The sequence below is a fragment of the Leptinotarsa decemlineata genome, unplaced genomic scaffold, assembly GCF_025532065.1.
Source record: "Leptinotarsa decemlineata unplaced genomic scaffold, Ldec_3_MD MMD2_tig00001393_RagTag_RagTag, whole genome shotgun sequence".
NCBI lineage: Eukaryota > Metazoa > Arthropoda > Insecta > Coleoptera > Chrysomelidae > Leptinotarsa > Leptinotarsa decemlineata.
In genome coordinates, this window is record NW_027412562.1 from 4,141,351 (window position 1) to 4,161,176 (window position 19,826).

Genomic DNA, 19,826 nt, shown 5'->3' on the forward strand with positions numbered 1-19,826 from the left:
ATGAAAGTCATATCAAAAAACCGCTTTCGTTTTCATCTACAGATAAGTAATTTTGGATATTCCATTTCCACTAATAGTATTTGTTCAATGATATGATGTGAGATTATTATTTATCAGATATCTCCATAAATGGCGTTTTTCTAAATTCATTATTGTTAGGAAAAAGTGTTTAATTTTTCAACGTCGTAATTGATAGGTTATTACATTCTTTGCAGATTTTGCAATAATATCTAGGTTGGGCCGTTCAAAATAAACAACTCACGTTTTTTTTACGTTCCTATTAATAATTTTTTTGAATATGAATGCCAATACTTAAACAAGAGTTATCAGTTATTTTATATTGTGTTTTTGAAGCATTACGTGGGGCCATACTAGCACGGCCAGTGTTGCTAGATTATTTTCATGCCCAGCTGTAAAATTTGATTTATCTGGTAAAAGGATATCTGATCCAGTCCACTTTTGAATAATCTTCAGAGAAATACTTCTTGAAGCTTTTTTGAAGGACCAAGTGAACAATAATATCTGCAACCACACATCTTTGAACAGTAGATTGATTTAAAAAACAGTTTCCACTATTTACGGTCATGAAATAATTTTTATAGCAAATTAACTGGGTCATTAGTAAAATTCAACTTTCAAATAGTAGAAGAGTAACTCGAGAGCTAAAAAAATAGATATACTGCATAAACTGTAGACTTGGCAACATTGAACACAGCGCTCTCCTAGGGCGATTTCTACTTCATTCATAGTGGATTTATTCGTAATATTCCGCAGTCTACTTGCATTACGGCTTCTTCGTTGTGAAATATTCGATCTTCTTGTTCGTTACATGGTGAAGAACATTGTGATGGATATGGCTTTACTTTTATTATGACATAACAAATATTCATGTGCACTTAATCATAAATGTCATAATCTCAATTGTCAAGAATAACCTAACAAATCGAACGCCATTAAATTGTTTGATCTTAATTTTTTTCATAAATGGTGTAACGAATATCTTTTCATAATTTTTTTTACATTCCAATAGTAAGCAGTCTAAGTATAAAAGATCCATCTTTTCAAGTTTAAAATCACAATTTAATCTAGAAACCTTTTGACTGGAAAAAAATACAGCTTATTTGGGTCACCGAAAGCTTAATTGGAACTAAATTTCGCGAATTCGCGAAAAACAAACTGTTGTAGGAATAAAGAATAAAACAAAATGCCCGTTTCTCCAATTTTACTGTGAAATTGTATTTTTCTCTAACAGTTTGGTCGATACAACTCAAAACATCTAACATTTTCAAGAGGCTAGAGCCTTTGAATAAAATGCCATTTGAAAGATATCTTTCGGACAAAAGTCGTTCCGAATCGGTAATAACGAAATATAAATTATCTTCCCTAAAATAATTTTTTTTACACGCTTTATTATCAGCTTCACCTCTATGTATGTATGTATGTATGTATGTATGTATGTATGAACGTATATTTGTTTGTTTGTAACTCTCAAGCTCGTGATCTGTATTTGATATAATTACCGACATTATTGCTTGATCTATTCGCGGGCAGATGGCGCTGTACGTAACCTCCTTGATATAATTCGAACTCACTTTACATGTATTTCTTCATTTGAAAAATATATTTTTTTTATTACCACGCGCGCCTGCTGCCTTATTTGTAACCCACCTTTGGCGCCTGCTACCTTGGGCTTGGTAGCCGATTTTCAGGCCCCTTCTCCGGAATCGAAAAATATCAACGGTCATTTTTCTAAACAATATACGGCTGATTGATCTCAAAGTTTAGATAAAATAAAAATAGTTTAAAAAGACTAAAAAACACGCTTTCATAGCATACGAAACTAAAAAATGAAAAATAAATATAGTTTTAAAAACTAAAAAACACGCTTTTGAAGAACATCGAACTAAAAAGGTAAAAATTTTTTTTAATAAACTTGAAACAATAACGAACGAAAAATACTAGTATTATTGATTGGCGTGAAGTTATCCACAGATTTCTGGCCACACATGCTGACGTAGAGGAAAATAAAAATCTGTGGTTGGGATACGAAATTATTAGCACCCGTACTAATATCTGTGGCTGGAAATACCTATTCACTATAGGTTGAACGTGGAATTATTAAGAATATTTGGTGTTTAACTTTTTTATAAAATGTTGAGTAGATTGACGCGTTGATAATCGTTTTCTCATCAACAATACAGATTTAGGGTAAAATAAAATTGGAAATATTAGACTTACTTTCCAATACCCCATATAAAAATGATATCCGATGATGTGCGTCCATCAAAATCACACAACTTCCATAGTTTTTTGAGTAGATTAACTTGGTGATGACAGTTTTCTTGTCATCTAGACAGATTTCGAAAAAGAAATTGTTGCAACAATCAGACTCATTTTTTGAGATTCCTTGTAGAATTGGAACCAGAAGATGTGCGTTCATGAAAATCACACAACTCTTATAGAATCTTGGGTAGATCGACTCAAAACTGTTTTCTTGTCACCTCTACAGATTTCGATAAAAAAATTGTTGCAACAATAATACTCATTTTTTGAGATTCTTTGTAGAATTGAACCCAGAAGATGTGCGTTCATGAAAATTACACAACTGTTATAGAATCTTGGGTAGATCGATAAAGTGAAAACCGTTTTCTTGTCACCCATACAGATTTCAAGAAAAACATTGTTGCAACAATCAGACTCACTTTTTAAAACACCTTGTAGAATTGGAACCATATGATATGCGTTCATGAAAATCACACAACTCTTATAGAATCTTGGGTAGATCGATATAGATCTATAGATATAGATCAATATCGTGGCATTAGCCAGGGGAGTAGTTGTTTTCTGATGGGCGTCAGTCTATTCAACCTACTGTGTAGGGTATATCGAGACTGGCTTGAACGTTTAAAGTTCATTTCCTTAGATTAGTTTATTGCCAGTCTACAAGTCTACAGTCTGACTAATAAGAAAGTTTAATTTTTTAGTTCGATGTTTTTTAAAAGCGTGTTTTTTAGTTTTTAAACTATTTTTTTTAGAAAAAATTATTTTGATGTAAATATCAAATACTTTGGTCTATTTTAAATATACAGGGCGGAGGACGAAAACACGGCTTCTAGAAAATGTGTCTCAAATGGAAGTAGAAAAAAATGTCAGTAAATAACCACAAGTGTATAGGTTATTTAATAATCGTGTGGCTCATTGATATTTTTTTTTCAAATGAGACACCTTACATAATTTCACTCTGTTTTTCTTCAAAGAAGCCGTTCTCAAAAATAAAGTGTTGTTTGGATGCTAGGAATCGCACGTTAATAGGCAAGACCTCGTTAATATTTTGTTCGCAAAAATCTCGACTTCTGAGGGTTGAGGTTGGTAAGAAGACGAAAGCTACTTAATGGAAAAAACAGTTCCACTCTCGTACCGGCTGGTACGGAAGTAATGCTGGGATTTATTTCACTAGATGGATTCAACAACCAATATTTCTTACTCGATCAAATGGAACTAGTAAATATTTCAACCAGATGTCTTAGAAAGTAGTTTAGTTTCAATTTCTAGTCCAACTATACTGATTCGCGCTTTTTCGATAAAAAAGTAACCAACATTTTTTGCTGATTAATTATTTTTTAATTGCCATAAGGTCATATCAGGATTATTCTTTATTATCCCAAGAAATATTAGATGTTTATAAATAGGGATTAACTGAAATAATTAAAGATACGAATTCAACAAAATAATGACATATCAAACAAGAAAATACAAGTAATTAATTTGAGCAGTGAACACTGAATTTGTTAGTAGATATTAAAAACTAACATATAAATAATTATAAGTAATTGAACAATCAATATAGCTAAACATTCAAATGTGAAATTCTCCATAATCATTTCACATATAGTGGGCATACTTGAAGGCTGGCTATTAATCAAATCATCTAAAAGAACAATTCGTTCAGGCCAGTCTCAACTCCCTACGCAGTAGGTTATTTCCCTGGCTAATACCACGAAGGGCGTTGGATTATATCCGACAGGTGCAGGACAGGATTCTTCACTGAAGTTATTCCTGCATATGATGTTGGCGATACAACTACCGCATTAGATTTTCAATTATTGGAACACACTTGCAGAACGGTTTCTTGGTGTTTGACCACTCGTCAGTGCAAGGTAGTGTCTATCATCAACATTAAGTTGATTTCCGATAATTGAAAATTGAATTCCTTCAGAGCATCATTCCTCGAACTAGGCTGAAGCTGACAACAAACATCAGGTTTGTCATAGCTCCATCTGCCTGTGAACGAGGTAACCAACCGCATATCCAAAATTTGCCCAACTCCTCGTAAAAGGAAAGAAAACTTTTCACATATAGTCAGTGGGCATACTTGAACACTGACTATAAATCAAATCATCTGGGGCTTCTCTGTGATTATTTTTGGACACTGGCTGCGAAAACGACCATTTGTAATGAACAGTAGACCTGGAACCTGTGGAATAAATCCAAAACGAAATCAATTATATATCTACAGATATATTTTTTCTTTTTAATTATATATTCTTTATGGGTCAAAAATACTCAAATTTCAGATTTTTCGAACCTTTAAAAATTCGTATCTCCAAAACTATTAACTTTATCGTAAATAGTCATAGGACTTTTTTATTTATACTTCGACACTGAATTCTGTTTTAAAATCTGTTTTTCCGTTAATCATCTCAGTTTCAACCAGATAAATTCTCTCGAGAAAAATATCTGGTCGAGGCGGAATCGAACCCACGGCCTTCCGATCGTGAGTCGGGCGCACTACCACCGTGGCCAATTCCACAAATTGAAGAAAAAAATTGTCTGGTTGGAAAAAAAAACCAATTCCTTGCAATTTTTTAAACAATTTCGGTTCAAACAATATGGCATGGCGTTGCCCCATGGCAACATGCATTTGTATCATCATTAGGGTGATTTCAAGAGGATCGAATAAAAAAATTGAGGTGGGATAGTTTTCGGTACTAATTGCGCCGATTCCTCGTTGACTGATTTCTAAGTAATCATATGCATCCAAAAGTCTAGTGTCGTGTGCCGATCTCAACAATTTTAGATAGTGCCATTTATTCGATGGCCGATCTTCAAGGTATTTGAGTGACACTAGACTCTTCGATTGCCGACTAATGTTCCCCCTCCCACTCTTTTTTTTTGAAAGGGTCAATTCAAAAGATTGAAAATTTTGGATAATGAAATTAATGATGCATGAATACCTTATTTTGAAGTGAAATTGACAGATGAAACTTTCAAGATGAAGCTCTTAACAAATGCATCACAACACCAGAATATAATGTCAATATCTTCAACTACTTACTACAAAATGGCGGAACTTTTAATAATTGTCTGAATATATTGCCATTTAACTACATAATATGAGGTAATAAGCTTGAGCCCAGTTCAGGAGATGCTCGAAAATGGTTGCCTTGAACTTCTTGATATATGAACAGCCTTTCCACGAAACATTGTCAACCACTAAAACAGCCTTTCCAATATTTCACACCTTACATTTTCGAACACAGTAACGTCAATATCTCTACAAATATTTATTATTCTCTGCCGTATATCCCCAATATTGAAGCAGGTTCAGTTTCGTACACTTTTTGCTTTAAATAGCCCCATAAAAAAGTCCAAAGGTGTCAAATCTGGCGAGCGGGCTTCCCATTCTGTAGGACCTGGACGGCCAATCCAACGACCGGGAAAAGTAGTATCCAAATAGTTTCTTATTTGTCTGGAGTTATGTGGTGGTGCTCCATCTTGTTGGAATACAATATATCGAATTCATTAGGATTCGCTTCAATGATTTCAGTGATAAGAGGGCCAACAGTAGTTTCCGGCATATTCAAATACAGTTCCCTGTTAAATTTTGATCAATAAATAGAGGTCCTACAATATGGTTTCCCAATATTCCTGCCCAAACGCTAATTTTTTCTGGATATTGGGTATGTGTTTCTCGGATAACGTGAGGGTTGGTGTCACTCCAATAACGGCAATTTCGTCTGTTAACATTGCCGTTAAAAAAAATGTATATTCGTCACTAAAACAAATATTATGGAGATAGGTAGGATTTCTTGCAATGGTTTCCGTTATGATTTCGCAGAATTCTGTTCTTTGATCAGGGTCATCTTCATTTAATTGGTGTACCATTTTAATTTTGTATGGAGTCTCTACACAGAAGGAGACACCTCACAAATATTCGCGACGGAATAAGTAGACTGTTCAGGATTTACTACCATCTTACCAATTATCTGCACTTGTTGTTCTTCCTGAATGAACGGATGACCTGGGGGCTTTTTGTTATGTACATTACCTGTAGTTGTGAATTTGGATACAAATTCCCTCAAATATTTTCCACAGATAGGACGATTCGGAAAACGTTCATTTAAAATCCTTTCGGTCTCGTGAAAGTTACGCGTTGCACCGTAAATAAAAATTGCTTCAATTTTCTCTTCCAATGGACGAGAATGGACCATTTTAGAGATTGTTGACGTGGTACCTTTCTACTAGTAAAACCGAAAACTAAATGAGAATATTCTAGTTGAACAATTATGTTCATTGTCGTACTGACATTTTTTGTCGTTTTTATAAACAAAAAATAACTTAACAAACCTTATCGGGTTGTTGGATTTGCGTTATGGCAGATGAAAAGTACTATTTCTAGAAATATCGATATTAATGTGTTTGTCATCAAGAAATTATTGAATGTTCCGCCTTTGTAGTAGGTGAAGATATTAACTTCATTTGATATGAAGTGTTTATATTTTTAGGAGTGATTAATTTTTGGAAAAGAAAGTGTTTGGCTTTCTACTACTCCATCTTGATACAAAAAAATGTGGGAATCTTCCAAAGAAAAAAAGGAAGTAATCAATTTGAAAATAAGTAACTCTATACATGAATGTGTAGATCATGTTCATGTCTGAAAGTTACTTCTTTGCAAGATCTACACATACATGTATAGAGTTACTTATTTTCAAATTGATTACTTTCTTCCTTCCTTTGGAAGATACCCACATTTTTTTGTATCAAGATGTGGTAATAGAAAGCCAAAAACTTTCTTTCCCAAAAATTAACTTCATATTCTAGGATTGTGAATTATTCGTCAGGAGCTTCAAAATGATGTGTCACAAGTCCCCCTTTTCCATTTATCAATTTCACTTCGAAATAAAGTATTCATGCATTGATTTCATTATCCCAAATTTCAATTTTTTGAGTTGATCCGTTCAAAAAATAAAAGGGGGGGCATTAAAGAAATGCACTGTATGTGCAGCGTGTTCTTTGAAACGAAGTGCGATAGCTCGTTTAATCTGACCAATATTCTGTTTGTACAGCTCGTTTCATACAACCCTGACTTTTCATTTTCCATTATTTTCCATTCAATTGTCCTTTGGAAGACCTAAATGAACAAGCGGTTATTCAAAACTGCGTTTCTCCAACTTGGTTTGTGAGTTTTAAGTCGGGCTAGCGAGCGACTCTGATCTGATCGCCACGAACTAATTGATTCTTGGATATCAGCCCTTAATGCGCTTCGGGGTATTTCCTCAACTCTATTGCAGTACTTTTAAAAAACCCGTATAGTCTGAGGCGATTTTGCCGGGTATTTAAATTGACCCGACGTACGGATCTGTTCGATAGACTTTTTATCAGTTTGTGTGTATCTACGTTCGACTGGAGGTCACAAATTACTCATTGCTCCTCTAGAAACGGTAGCGTCATAACGGATGGATCGCGCTTGTGAATTTGTACAACTTATCGCCAGTTCTATTGATTCGAAGTGACACCGAGAACAATGTATAATTCCAAAAAGCAAACGCGTTTTCCTATCGAATGCATTATCTATCGAAACGAATCGATGACTGCCGCAAATGAAAATACGATCACTATAAAAGCGAATGAATGTTTTGTATGTAAATTGTGACGGTGATGCGAGTGAATTTCAAAGTGCCCTCCAATTTTTCCTGTGATATTCCATTAATTTCCGTTTCGTTGGTATGTTGTTGTTGACGACGATGGTCTGTAACGGTGAAGTGTATTGTCTGCAAAAGGGCGAAAACAGCCCTAGTGGGCACCCCAAAGAAGTGTTCGCCAGCCCTGAAAATTGTCGAGAAAAAGCTGCCGAAGAACCCGAGAGAAGATACCAATACAGGTATGTTATATTGTGTAATTTGAAAAAAAAGTTAAAGTCTTGCCAATGACAGTTCTTTGAAACAATAATAACTTTTATAAGAACATAGTCTTTCACGGCCGACGGCAACTTGTAGTATCAAACGTTTCGTCTGCTACTGCGGCAAACATCATCAGTGGTATGTGCGTTGACTGCGAGGATGAAGATTATATCTAGAAATACATATTTGCAATGATTGCCTGAATCAGTCGTTGTTGAGTGTTTTGCTTTCTAAAATCTGTTTCCTAATAGTAAAAAGTAATGAATGATCAATAATCATTCGTTATGATTTTCCACAGCTGCTAAGAGCAGGTGTATAATACTTTACCAGGAGTACACTATTTTTGTATGGCAAACGGGTCGCAAACAAAAGATTTTATGAGCTTTAGGGTTGTTTTATAGCTACAGTGGCGTGCATTTGGGTCTTTGATAAAAAATATAAGGTCTTTCATTAAGAGCTTCCTATCTTTAAATTCAAATAAAACAAAGTGTGTGTGAGATATCATCAAAATCCTTTAGTAATAATAATAATAATAAGACGTGATGAGCAAGGTGGCCACTAACACCCTTGGCTTGTGGTGAGTTGTGACACAACTTACCCGAGCAACTGGTGCAAAACCGGACCGGCAGCCCAGGCGCACCCGGTAAGGAGAACTCCATTGTCCCTCCGGTGCCGGCCGTGGGTCCACCGGGTGGTTAGCCCTTGGTTCCACCCCTTGCCCTTGGTTCCCAATAATCGAGGAAGAGGCCCCCACAATCGACCCGCTCGGAGGGGTCAGAGGCAAGGTGGTGTGAACGAGAAGTGTGTGTGAACGAGAAGTGCCGAATTTATTGGAACTATTCGTTTCCCACCCTCAGGCTCATACAAGCTAATAAGTCTGATGTAGTCCTTCTCGACCATCAAAGCAAAACGATATTTGTCGTGGAGTTTTCAGCTCCTGGCGAGACGAATATCGTCAGAAAAGAGGAGGAAAAACGGATAAAATATCGAGATTTTCTCTTCGAACTCCGCAGACTCTATCCAGATTACTCTGTCAAGATGGTTGTTCTGATTATTGGAGTCTTTGGTGGAATGATGCCCTCTCTACTCTCGAATCTTAAAATCATACCGGCTTGCCGCACTAAGGCAGAAATCTTAGCCGCACAGATGCAGAAGGCTGTCATTCTTAGCTCACTGCGCTTGCTCAGGGCACATGATTCTCGGACCCAATGATCACTTACCCCATGGTGTGGGGAGTGGTCATTGGTTGATAACGCTGGCGCGCCCTCCTGAATGTATCGGGGCTTCTGGGAATAGGGCCTGACCAGCACACATTACGGTGAAAAAAAAATAATAAGACGTTTATTAATCCGAATTCACAATTACATGACCAGTATGATAATACATATATTTTGTGGTATACAGATTAATTGGCCCACTGTCAGCTTTCTGATACGAGATCAGGTGCTGTTGTGGCCCAGAGGGAAAATGTACATATCTAAGTAAATGGTAATCGACTAAGATTATTATATTTCTGATATTATGAAAACTGCCAGTTGAGTACTAAATATATTAATGTTGAGGTAGCTTCTCTTTTTTTATTCTTTTGAAGGACGCCATCGATTTTGTGAAGTCAGTTATCCTGAATTTATTCAGAAGATTTGCCATGCAGTATGTGAAGGAACGTTTGAATATCTCTTTCTTATGGGAGGGTAAAGTTATAATTCCTCTTCTACAAATATTGGCATTATGAACATGGCTTCTAAATATTTTTTTTGTGTAAATAACAGGTTTTATGAAGTAGTCTTCGATTATACATATTCATCCAGTTTATTTTCTTCGGTTTATGCGACACTATCTGTCTTCGCCTTATACCAAATATCAACCTCAAACAAGAATTTTGTAATTTCTGAATGCGTCCGGAAATACGGCGTCCGGAAATTGTATGAGAGAACAATTGAATCACATAGTTCTTTCTTTGTGCTTTGATTTAGAAATTTTCTCTAGGGGTAGATCATCTTCAAATTAGCATAGCCAATTCTCAACTCTAACGTGACGTGCTCCGTGAATTTGAGTTTATTGTCAATTATCAAACCCAGATTTCTATCGGATGTTCTCATTAGCCATACTAATGTTCAAATATGCCTGCAATTATTTTCTGATTCTATCATTACAAAAAAGCATAGTTATGGATTTTTTTGGAAACATATGTTCATGATATTTCGAAAAGTTTTTTCTGATCATAGTTGAGGGAATATTCTGCTGCTGCAGTTTCTGATGGGTTAACGGAAAATTATAGCTGCGTGTCGTCTGCGTATAGATGATACTTGAACGAGTTAAGGACTTTACGAACTGTGCAGAATAAATTGCATAAAATAATGGACCCAAAATATTTCCTTGAGGTACACCAGTGGTGTAGAAATGAGACATCGTCGTCGATGTCTCATTTCCATACACTACTCGCTGTAATCTGTTCGTTGGGAATGATTTTATCAAATCGCAAGCTCGAACAGAAAAGCCGATATGATTTAGAATTGCCAATAGAATTCTATAATTCAACATATCGAACGCTTTTGTGTAGTCTAGGAGGAAAGACCTACTGATACCATCATGAACATCGTTCAAATGTCCGCCACGGCATAAATCAGACTGAATTTGAACAATGGCATGGGTTATGTTGGCTTTGAAGACCGCTGTGGTTTACGGCTTATTCGCATACACCTGCAATTTTTTTTCTTAGACCCTGGTCAACTGCTGTAGGTATATGATTTTTAAAGAATGTTGTGTGCAACTAATAAATTACGAAGTAAAACATATTCGGTCGTATCTCGTTATATCTCTCTCATACAATAGTTCTCTAATGAGGGTAATCGAAGATAATGATACACGATTCATTTTTGTATGTTGCGTAATTATTTTCACATAATTATTGGTTGGACATTAAAACAGTAATCTCGTAAAGAGCATTTCCAATGTCAGGACACTTACAAATAATGGAGCGGATATAAAACCATATGAAAACAAAACTTAAAAAATATCTTTGGGTGATTTTCCAAGTTTTGTTCTTAACTAGTCAGCAAAGACTGTCCTTCAAATACATATATATATATATATATATATATATATATATATATCTATATATATATATATATATATATATATATATATATATATATATATATATAAATAGATAAGTACTTTCTGATCATTTCCATATTGATTTCAATTCAAGAGCCACCGGTAGACAGCTGTTTCAGCCTATTGGGCATCGTCAGTACCGAGCAGGCGGTCCTCGATTGAAAACAAAACGTGAAAAAACAGAAAAGTACTTGATAAAAAAAACTGCGTAAATGCAAGCGGAACCACTTATTGGTGTGACACCCAAGTCAACTTGACGATGCCCAATAAGCTTAAACAGCTGTCTACCGGTGGCTCTTAAATTGAAATCAATAGGTATGGGAATGATCAGAAAGTACTTATCTATTCAGATTTTGATTTTTATGGAATTATTTTCCAGCAGCTTGACTGCATTAACCTTTCTCGATTTATGTATAATATATATATATATATATATATATATATATATATATATATATATATATATATATATATATATATATATATATATATATATATATATATATATATATATATATATATATATATATAAATTTTGTAGCTTTTCCTTGAAGATGATAATACATTTTATCGAAATAGTGGAATAACTTGTGTTATAAGGGTACACATCCGTTCTGCTGATCACCCAAAGATATTTTAGAAGTTTTGTTCTTAACTGGTCAGCAAAGACTGTCCTTCAACTTAATCAACAGGTATAGGTTTCTATGGAGATCTAAGAGCTACTCATGGAAATTTAATAGTCAATGAAATGAAACAGTGGTTCCGCCTAAAGAAGAATTTGGCCAAAGAAAAAAACCGTAGATGTTACCTCCTGAGATGTCTTACAGTAGGAATACTACCAAAACACATCACACACGTTACAAAACACATTGATCAATTAGTAGAATATAACAACACAACAGAAACATTCATTTGCAGGTTAGGAACCAAACTTCTTAACTATGAAATCAATAGTAATCATGAGTCTTTGTATTACATTCAACACAAATTAGAGTTGCCTTGTTTACAGGCATGTTAAGCGTACACATTCCGAACCATCAGTCCTCCCTTTCGTAACTTTATCGTGGAGTGTCATACCAAGTTTCCATAAGTGCTTGATATTTGTTTATTATTTAATATCTAAATCCTAGTTTCTTTATCCAATTCTGAAGAGTTTTGTCACAGCAGCTTATGTTATGGCCGGAAGTATTCAATTTCTTCCTTATGATTTCTGTTGTAGGAATCTCATTGCTTTTGTAACAGTCGTATATTATTTTTTTCAATTATTTGATTAGAAAAACATCTAAAGGTTTTGGAATCCTATATCACATCGCGTCTTGCGTTCATAATGTTTGTTTTTAACTATTTTAACGTACAGTTGAAAACGCAATTTCGTTTAAATCTGATGTTGCTTGTAATAGTTTGTTTTCCTCGATATACATTGAAACATACTCTCTGTCTTTCAATATTCAAATTCATCCGAATCTTATTCATTTGTATCTCTTTTTTGCATTGTTCACCATCGCTATTGGAACCACTACACTACACTCGTTATTACTATTAGTCATTGTCCAAGGACGCCACATTTTAAACAGATAACAAAAATTTTAAGTAATTATAACTGCACCAATATCGAATTTCAATACTCAAATCGCGATCAGTCCCTGAACTGAAAACGACGGCGTTAATAACCATCACCGCATTCCCAATTTCTATTCGTCACTGTAACATTACTTTAAATTTAATTTTATGGCTCCAGACAATCATAAAACTCGGTTAGTAAAAATTATCTAATACGAACCGCCAATGAGTCCACGTGGACTATTTCACAGCCGGTTCATTACTTTGTATTGGTTTTTTTGGCCTTTGAGAGTGCCGACAACTTTAAGTGTGCACAATACCGTTTACTTCGACTATACTATTGATAAACATTTCAAATATTGGAAACTATTAACTCCAATGCATTGGAAAAATAATTGGAATATATACCGACCAGATACATTCTTCTTAGTCAATATACCCTGCTGACACCTACAAAACACTCATTACATATATGGGGAGGTTATAAGAAAAAATGAAAAGATTACTAACAGAACTTTAATATAACAAACAAGATTGGAATCACCCTAGTTAACACCTGGGCTAGAAAAGTCCCGGGCCTAAGAAAGAAAACACTTTTTTTGTTCAAAATTGGCTTCATTCATCAACGTAATCTCCATCAAGAGTCACACAATCATTTCAGCGCCGCTCTAACATTTCAATATCACTTTTGTGGAACCTCTTCATTCGAGTAAATTTCCTTACCGGTGAGCATTTTCTTGATGTCTGATAGCAGAAAAAAGTCGCGGGGGGGCAAATCTGGAGAATACGGTGGATGCGGAAGCAATTCGATGCCCAATTCATGCAATAATGCCATTGTTTGCATTAACTGGTGACTGAAGTCCCGGAAGTTATTCTATCGTCCATGGATGCATATATTCCTTTTTCAATGAAACGACCTGTCGCGTCTTCGAATACTTGAAAAATGAGAAAAATGAAAACAAGACGCACTAGTATTTCTAAAATGCCACAACTCAAAAATCGGTATATTTGAGTTGAGACTATGAAAAAATTGGTAAATATTTCTGTATCAAGTTGTATTAACTGTATCAAGTTGTATTAACATCCAAACTATATCAACTTGATATAGTTCAGATGATACTGTATCAACTTGATACAGTTTATATGATCGATAAAGAAATATTTATTGATTTTTTTCATATTGATTTTTGAGTTGTGTCCCTTTAGAAATACTAGTGCGAAGAGGACTGTAAGAATTGTGGTATAAAGCGAACTCACCGAATTCCTCGCACAAATCCCTGCTTCTGAAAGGGCCCTTTCTTGGAGTGTTCTTTCTTCAGCTTCACTGGATTGTACAACAAAACGGCAAGTTAAAATGAGTTACCAAACAGTCAGAGATGGCACAGAGTCTAGAGCACACACGGCGAAATGAGTAATTAGCAAAAAAATAGCGATTCACGTTTCTTGTACGCAGCATGAGATCGTAGGTAGGTCTCTATTGATATGGTTTAGATGGATAAGCATACTTCAATCGAGTCTTGAGCATGCGCCCTTAGGAGTTGCTCCATGCCAACAATAATAATACTAATAATAATATAAAATTATGACGCAACACGACCGTCTAACAGCAAACCTTAGTTCAACAAAAATTGCGAGCTGTTTAGAACCAGAAAACTACACACCTCAGCAACTTTTGATGTTTTATGAAGCTCTGATCAGACCTTCTTTGGAGTATTGTTCTCATGTATGTAGCTCCGCCCCCAAACGTACCCGGAAGCTGATGGATTCCGCCCAGAAAAGAGTCTGGAACATCGAGGAAAGGTTGGGGATTTGCCTCTCTTCTAAAAATACTTTCCAAGAATTGTTCAAGTAACTTGGCACATTTGATTCCACCAAGAGCGGTGCATATCAGAAATTCGCGACGGCTGTGTCTGCTCATCGTTTTAAGGTTCAACTCAGTACACCTCAAACTTCACTGTTCAAAAATTCTTTCATTTGGAGAACTACGTTTATGTGGAATAAACTTCCTGAGGACTTTTTTCCAAATGGATTTAATCCCCAGCGATTCAAATCCAATGTGAATCACTACTTATGCACAGGCACCAGAGCGTCTTAAGGATTTTCCTGTAGTGCTTTTCTTTCGGTCTTCAAACGAAATAATAATTTTAAAATGCGTTGTTCTAGAGCTCTTTTATGAAAACTACTTGATTTTCATCAGGAGGAACATTCCCCTTGTTGTGTTTTCGAGCGCTTTGGATGAGGTTCATCAGTTGCTCTCTACTCAGATGACGATCGTTTTAATTTCGGAGTGAAGTGACGGATCTGTGTTTCATTCTTTGTCACATATCAACGCAAAAAATCTATTTGTTATCTCAAAACATGGCCAAACACTGCTCAGAATCAAGATGTTCTTGTATTTGGACAAAGCTCGCGCGGCACCCACTTTGAAAAGAGCTTCATCATAGTCAAATGCTCATGCAATATAAAGCCAACACGTTTTTTTTGAAATTTTTACAATGTCAGCTATAACTCACGCAACTTCACTTTTCGACCATTCAAGACGAAAATATTCAATCGTAAATGTAATTAAAAATGCACAGCTATTATAATTTGTTATTATACTTAAAATAAAATAAAATGAAAAAACAAACACTAAAATACAATATAAAGATACAGTCCAAGATTATTTAACTTTCAACCAGTTTTGTTTAATATAATATATTGGTTATGTTATGTTATTCAATTTTCATTTTCTTCAAAATAAAAATATGAAAACAAATAGTATAATACAGTAACACAATTTTCAACTTAGCGATCAAACTTTTAAACAGTTCAGTTCAATAATCTATATTAGTCTAGTTCACATGTACTTTTTTTTTGTAACATTTTTCAGCCCTGTCCAAAAATTACGACCAAGGTGTCATTCGATTCATATTTTTGCCTAGAAAGTTTAAGGAAAGATCCGAAAACGCGCCGATAAAAATTACAAAAGTTATAAACAATTAAGTGAAAAAAAAATGGGGCTTTAGTTTTTTCTTAATATCTCGGAAAATTTCCAAAATTTTGGAAATTTGAAAAAAGATTTGAAAAGATCAATGTATTAGCGTAAAAAAAGTCCCGACTCCCGAAACTGCATACCGATTATTTATAATTTTTACAGAGCCCTGAAAATAGAGCCAAAAGCGGGTAGTCTGGCTTCCGCGCGCTTTTCGTCACTCTGACATAAAAACAAAAGAAATTATTCAAACATATTAAATGTAAATATTAAGGAATGAAAAAATTCATGTAATGTTGGGATACATCAATAAACAATAATCTGCAGTCAAAAAATTTTTATCCCAATTTTAACGTTAATTATAAATTTGTTAATTAATAACTTTTTCTGAATTGAAACTTAATATAAAAATCCCTATAATTATTAAACTAAAACCCTGGCATTTTTTCCTTTGGTGAAGTTATCCTTAATGATAAAAAAAATAGATTACCTTTGCCAAAATAAAAAAAATGTTATTTTCTATTTTTTTATTAACAATTGAAAATTATAATTTTATTAAAAATACTAAATTAAAATACTAATTAATAATATTTTTTTTTTACAGCTATTGTTAATAAATTTGTTATAAACAAATACATTGTTTATAAGCAATTCGAAAAATTTTTTTGCATTATGTTAATTGAAAAAAATCATGATTTTTAGAAAAAAATGGTTTCCTAAAAAAATTTCTTTGTTGCTAAAAATGCGTTTGTTAATTAACAATCGTTTTTTGCAACTAAATATTAAAATTAAGGAACCGTTTTTTTTAAATCATAAATTCTATTGTTCTTTAAGGTTTTGGAAACACTTTTTTTTATTCTTTTTTTAATTGTTTATTTAAAAAAAAATGTTATAAACAAATTTTTTTTCATTTTTTTTTCAATACTTTGTTCCATAATAAAAGTAACTACGTGTTTTTTTCCATTTATTCTATTTTTTATAAAACTTTTAATATTGTGATACCTTGATACTTGCCTTTTTCATTCGCTTCTTCGCTTTTATAATTATAATAACTTTCAAACTATTGCAGTTATGATAAATATGCTTCAAGTCTTTTTTGTTCATTATGAATTTATTAACAATTTAAGCCTTTCACTAAAGTTGTAGTCCTATCATTTATTTGATTATTGATCGTTATTTATTGAAAAAAAAAAATTTTGAGTCTTTTCAACATAAACTTCGTGTCATGTAACAATAAATCATAAGGATTTTATTACTTGCACTTTTAGTAGTTGTAGGATCATTAACATTCACTTATTGTCATATTTGTATGGAGTTTAAGAAAATTAAATGAAGCAATCAGTCATTCTGTTAATTTGATTTTAATGAGTTTACTCATTAACCTTCTTCAAATTTCCGATGCTCACAAATTTTTAATTTACTTTAAAAATTCCGGTTTATACCTATATGCGATATTCTTTTGTTACGTGGAAGAAACATCTGCTTACGGTTTGGAGGGTTAAATAAACAATTAAAAAAAGAATAAAAAAAAAGTTTTTTCAAAACCTTAAAGAACAATAGAATTCATGATTTAAAAAAAACGGTTCCTTAATTTTAATATTTAGTTGCAAAAAACGATTGTTAATCAACAAACGCATTTTTTAGCAACAAAGAAATTTTTTTAGGAAACCATTTTTTTCTAAAAATCATGATTTTTTTCAATTAACATAATGCCAAAAAAAATTTCGAATTGCTTATAAACAATGTATATGTTTATAAAAAATGTATTAACAATAGCTGTAAAAAAAAATATTATTAATTAGTTTTTAGCCATGAGACATTGAAACAATAAAAAATTTGAAAAAAAATTTGTAATGTATTTTTTATAAAATTATAATTTTCAATTGTTAATAAAAAAATAGAAAATAACATTTTTTTTATTTTGGCAGCGGTAATCTATTTTTTTGCCTATTAAGGATAACTTCACCAAAGGAAAAAAATGCCAGGGTTTTAGTTTAATAATTATAGGGATTTTTATATTAACTTTCAATTCAGAAAAAGTTATTAATTAACAAATTTATAATTAAAGTTAAAATTGGGATAAAAATGTTTTGACTGCGGATTATTGTTTATTGATGTATCCTAACATTACATGAATTTTTTCATTCCTTAATATTTACATTTAATATGTTTGAATAATTTTTTTTGTTTTTATGTCAGAGTGACGAAAGGCGCGCGGAAACCAGACTACCTGCTTTTGGCTCTATTTTCAGGGCTCTGTAAAAATTATAAATAATCGAGATACAGTTTCGGGAGTCGGGACTTTTTTTACGCAAATTCATTGATTTTTTTAAATCTCCTTTCAAATTTCCAAAATTTTGAAAATTTTCCGAGATATTAAGAAAAAACTAAAGCCACATTTTTTTCACTTAATTGTTTATAACTTTTGTAATTTTTATCGGCACGTTTTCGGACCTTTCCTTAAACTTTCTAGGCAAAAATACGAATCGAATGACACCTTGGTCGTTATTTTTGGACAAGGCTGAAAAATGTCACCAAAAAGAGCTAAATCGAGTACATGTGAACCAGACTATATACCTGTTTGCTAACAGTGATACATCGGTATTTAAAAGGTTTTCAATTTTCATTTTCCTTCGATTATTTTAGTGACTATTATTCTAGGCATTTTCAGAATGTGTTTTTTAAATTCTTTCTTAAAAGTAAAAATATTTTTGATCTCGGTTATTAATTTGGGAATAGAATTATATACTTTAGGTGCAATGTATCTGTATGACCTTTGACCAAACGATTTAGCCATGTGAGGTACTTGACGATTACCATACAATGTAATTTTTGTCTAAAAGGTAATAAAGTATTATTATTATCATTATATATGTTGATTTTTCTGGTGAGTTTCGTAATGGTGAGTAGGTAGCTGTGCCTGATTCCGTGAAGTATGATATTTCAAACCAGTTTTCAGATAGTACAATTAATTGCCTTGGATCGAGGATATAACTTTCACTAAAAAGCTGGTCTGAAGGATATCTGTTTTTTTTTTTGATAGCATTATTCTCAGAAATCTTTTTTGAATGGTTTCCAGAGGCTTAAGGTGCGTTTTCAGTGCGTCGCCCCATCCCAAAATACCTTATCTCAAATGATTTTCTACCAAGGTGTGGTACAAGGTTTTCAGCTGGTCATATTTCAGTATTTTTTTTCAAATATTTGAATCTGTATAGTATTGTCTGTAGTTTTTTAATAATATACGTGATATGGCGATCCCACTTTAAATGACAATCAAAGAAGACGCTCAAATATTTGATTTTTTCTACTGGTTGAATTTTGATGGGTAGACCTTGAATGTTGACCTCTAAATTGTTAAAGGGAATGTGTTTTGATTTGTTGCACGTGAATGTCATGTAATTCGTTTTTTTCTAAATTAACTGTAAGGAGTTTGTGTTCTAACCAGGTTTTAATACGACTAAAGCCTTCATATAATATGGCTGTGTCATCAGCAAATCCTATAATATCCCCACCACTCTCTAGCGCGAATAAAGGACAAAAGTTAAACCTGTTGGAGTCCCAGGAAATCAATGAACGAAAACAAGTCTAATTCGCTGTGAAACGGCCGACAAGTTAATCACTAATCACCATGAACCTAAGTTCATAAAAAACTTCGAAATATTCATCACTAGGTACCCACTTACTGTTTGAGTTTTACTTGTGTACCTAGAATTAATATTGTATGGTAATTACTTTTGCTAAAAATATACTTATTCACCTGGAATTCCCAAATCACCCCTTCAGATAAGTTTCGAAAATGACATCATTATTATTATTATTTGGGACAGTAACTGAAAATCTATATGCTTGAATTGAAAATAATTGAACCAACAATAACTCTAATATACAGGCTGATTCACGGTGGATGGCACATTAGACGTTTCTGGTGAATCAGACAACGGATCACTTTGAAAATTTAATGGAGGGCATATTCGGACATTCTCTAGCCAACTAAA

The 19,826-nt window shown here is 33.4% G+C and overlaps 1 protein-coding gene across 4 annotated transcripts in view; it reads left to right on the forward strand.

Annotated features, from left to right (window-relative positions):
* The window catches only part of LOC111513033 (NAD kinase), a 109,044-nt gene that overhangs the window by 38,151 nt on the left and 51,067 nt on the right, over nt 1–19,826 (forward strand). Inside the window, exon 1 of one of the 4 annotated variants that reach the window (XM_074175838.1) lies at nt 7,681–8,161. The exons of the other annotated variants lie outside the window; for them this stretch is intronic. Within the exon in view, the coding sequence (XP_074031939.1) occupies nt 8,007–8,161 (155 nt within the window). The 5' untranslated portion in view covers nt 7,681–8,006. Of the gene's footprint in view, nt 1–7,680; nt 8,162–19,826 lie in introns of those variants that run through there. 4 annotated transcript variants of the gene reach the window in all.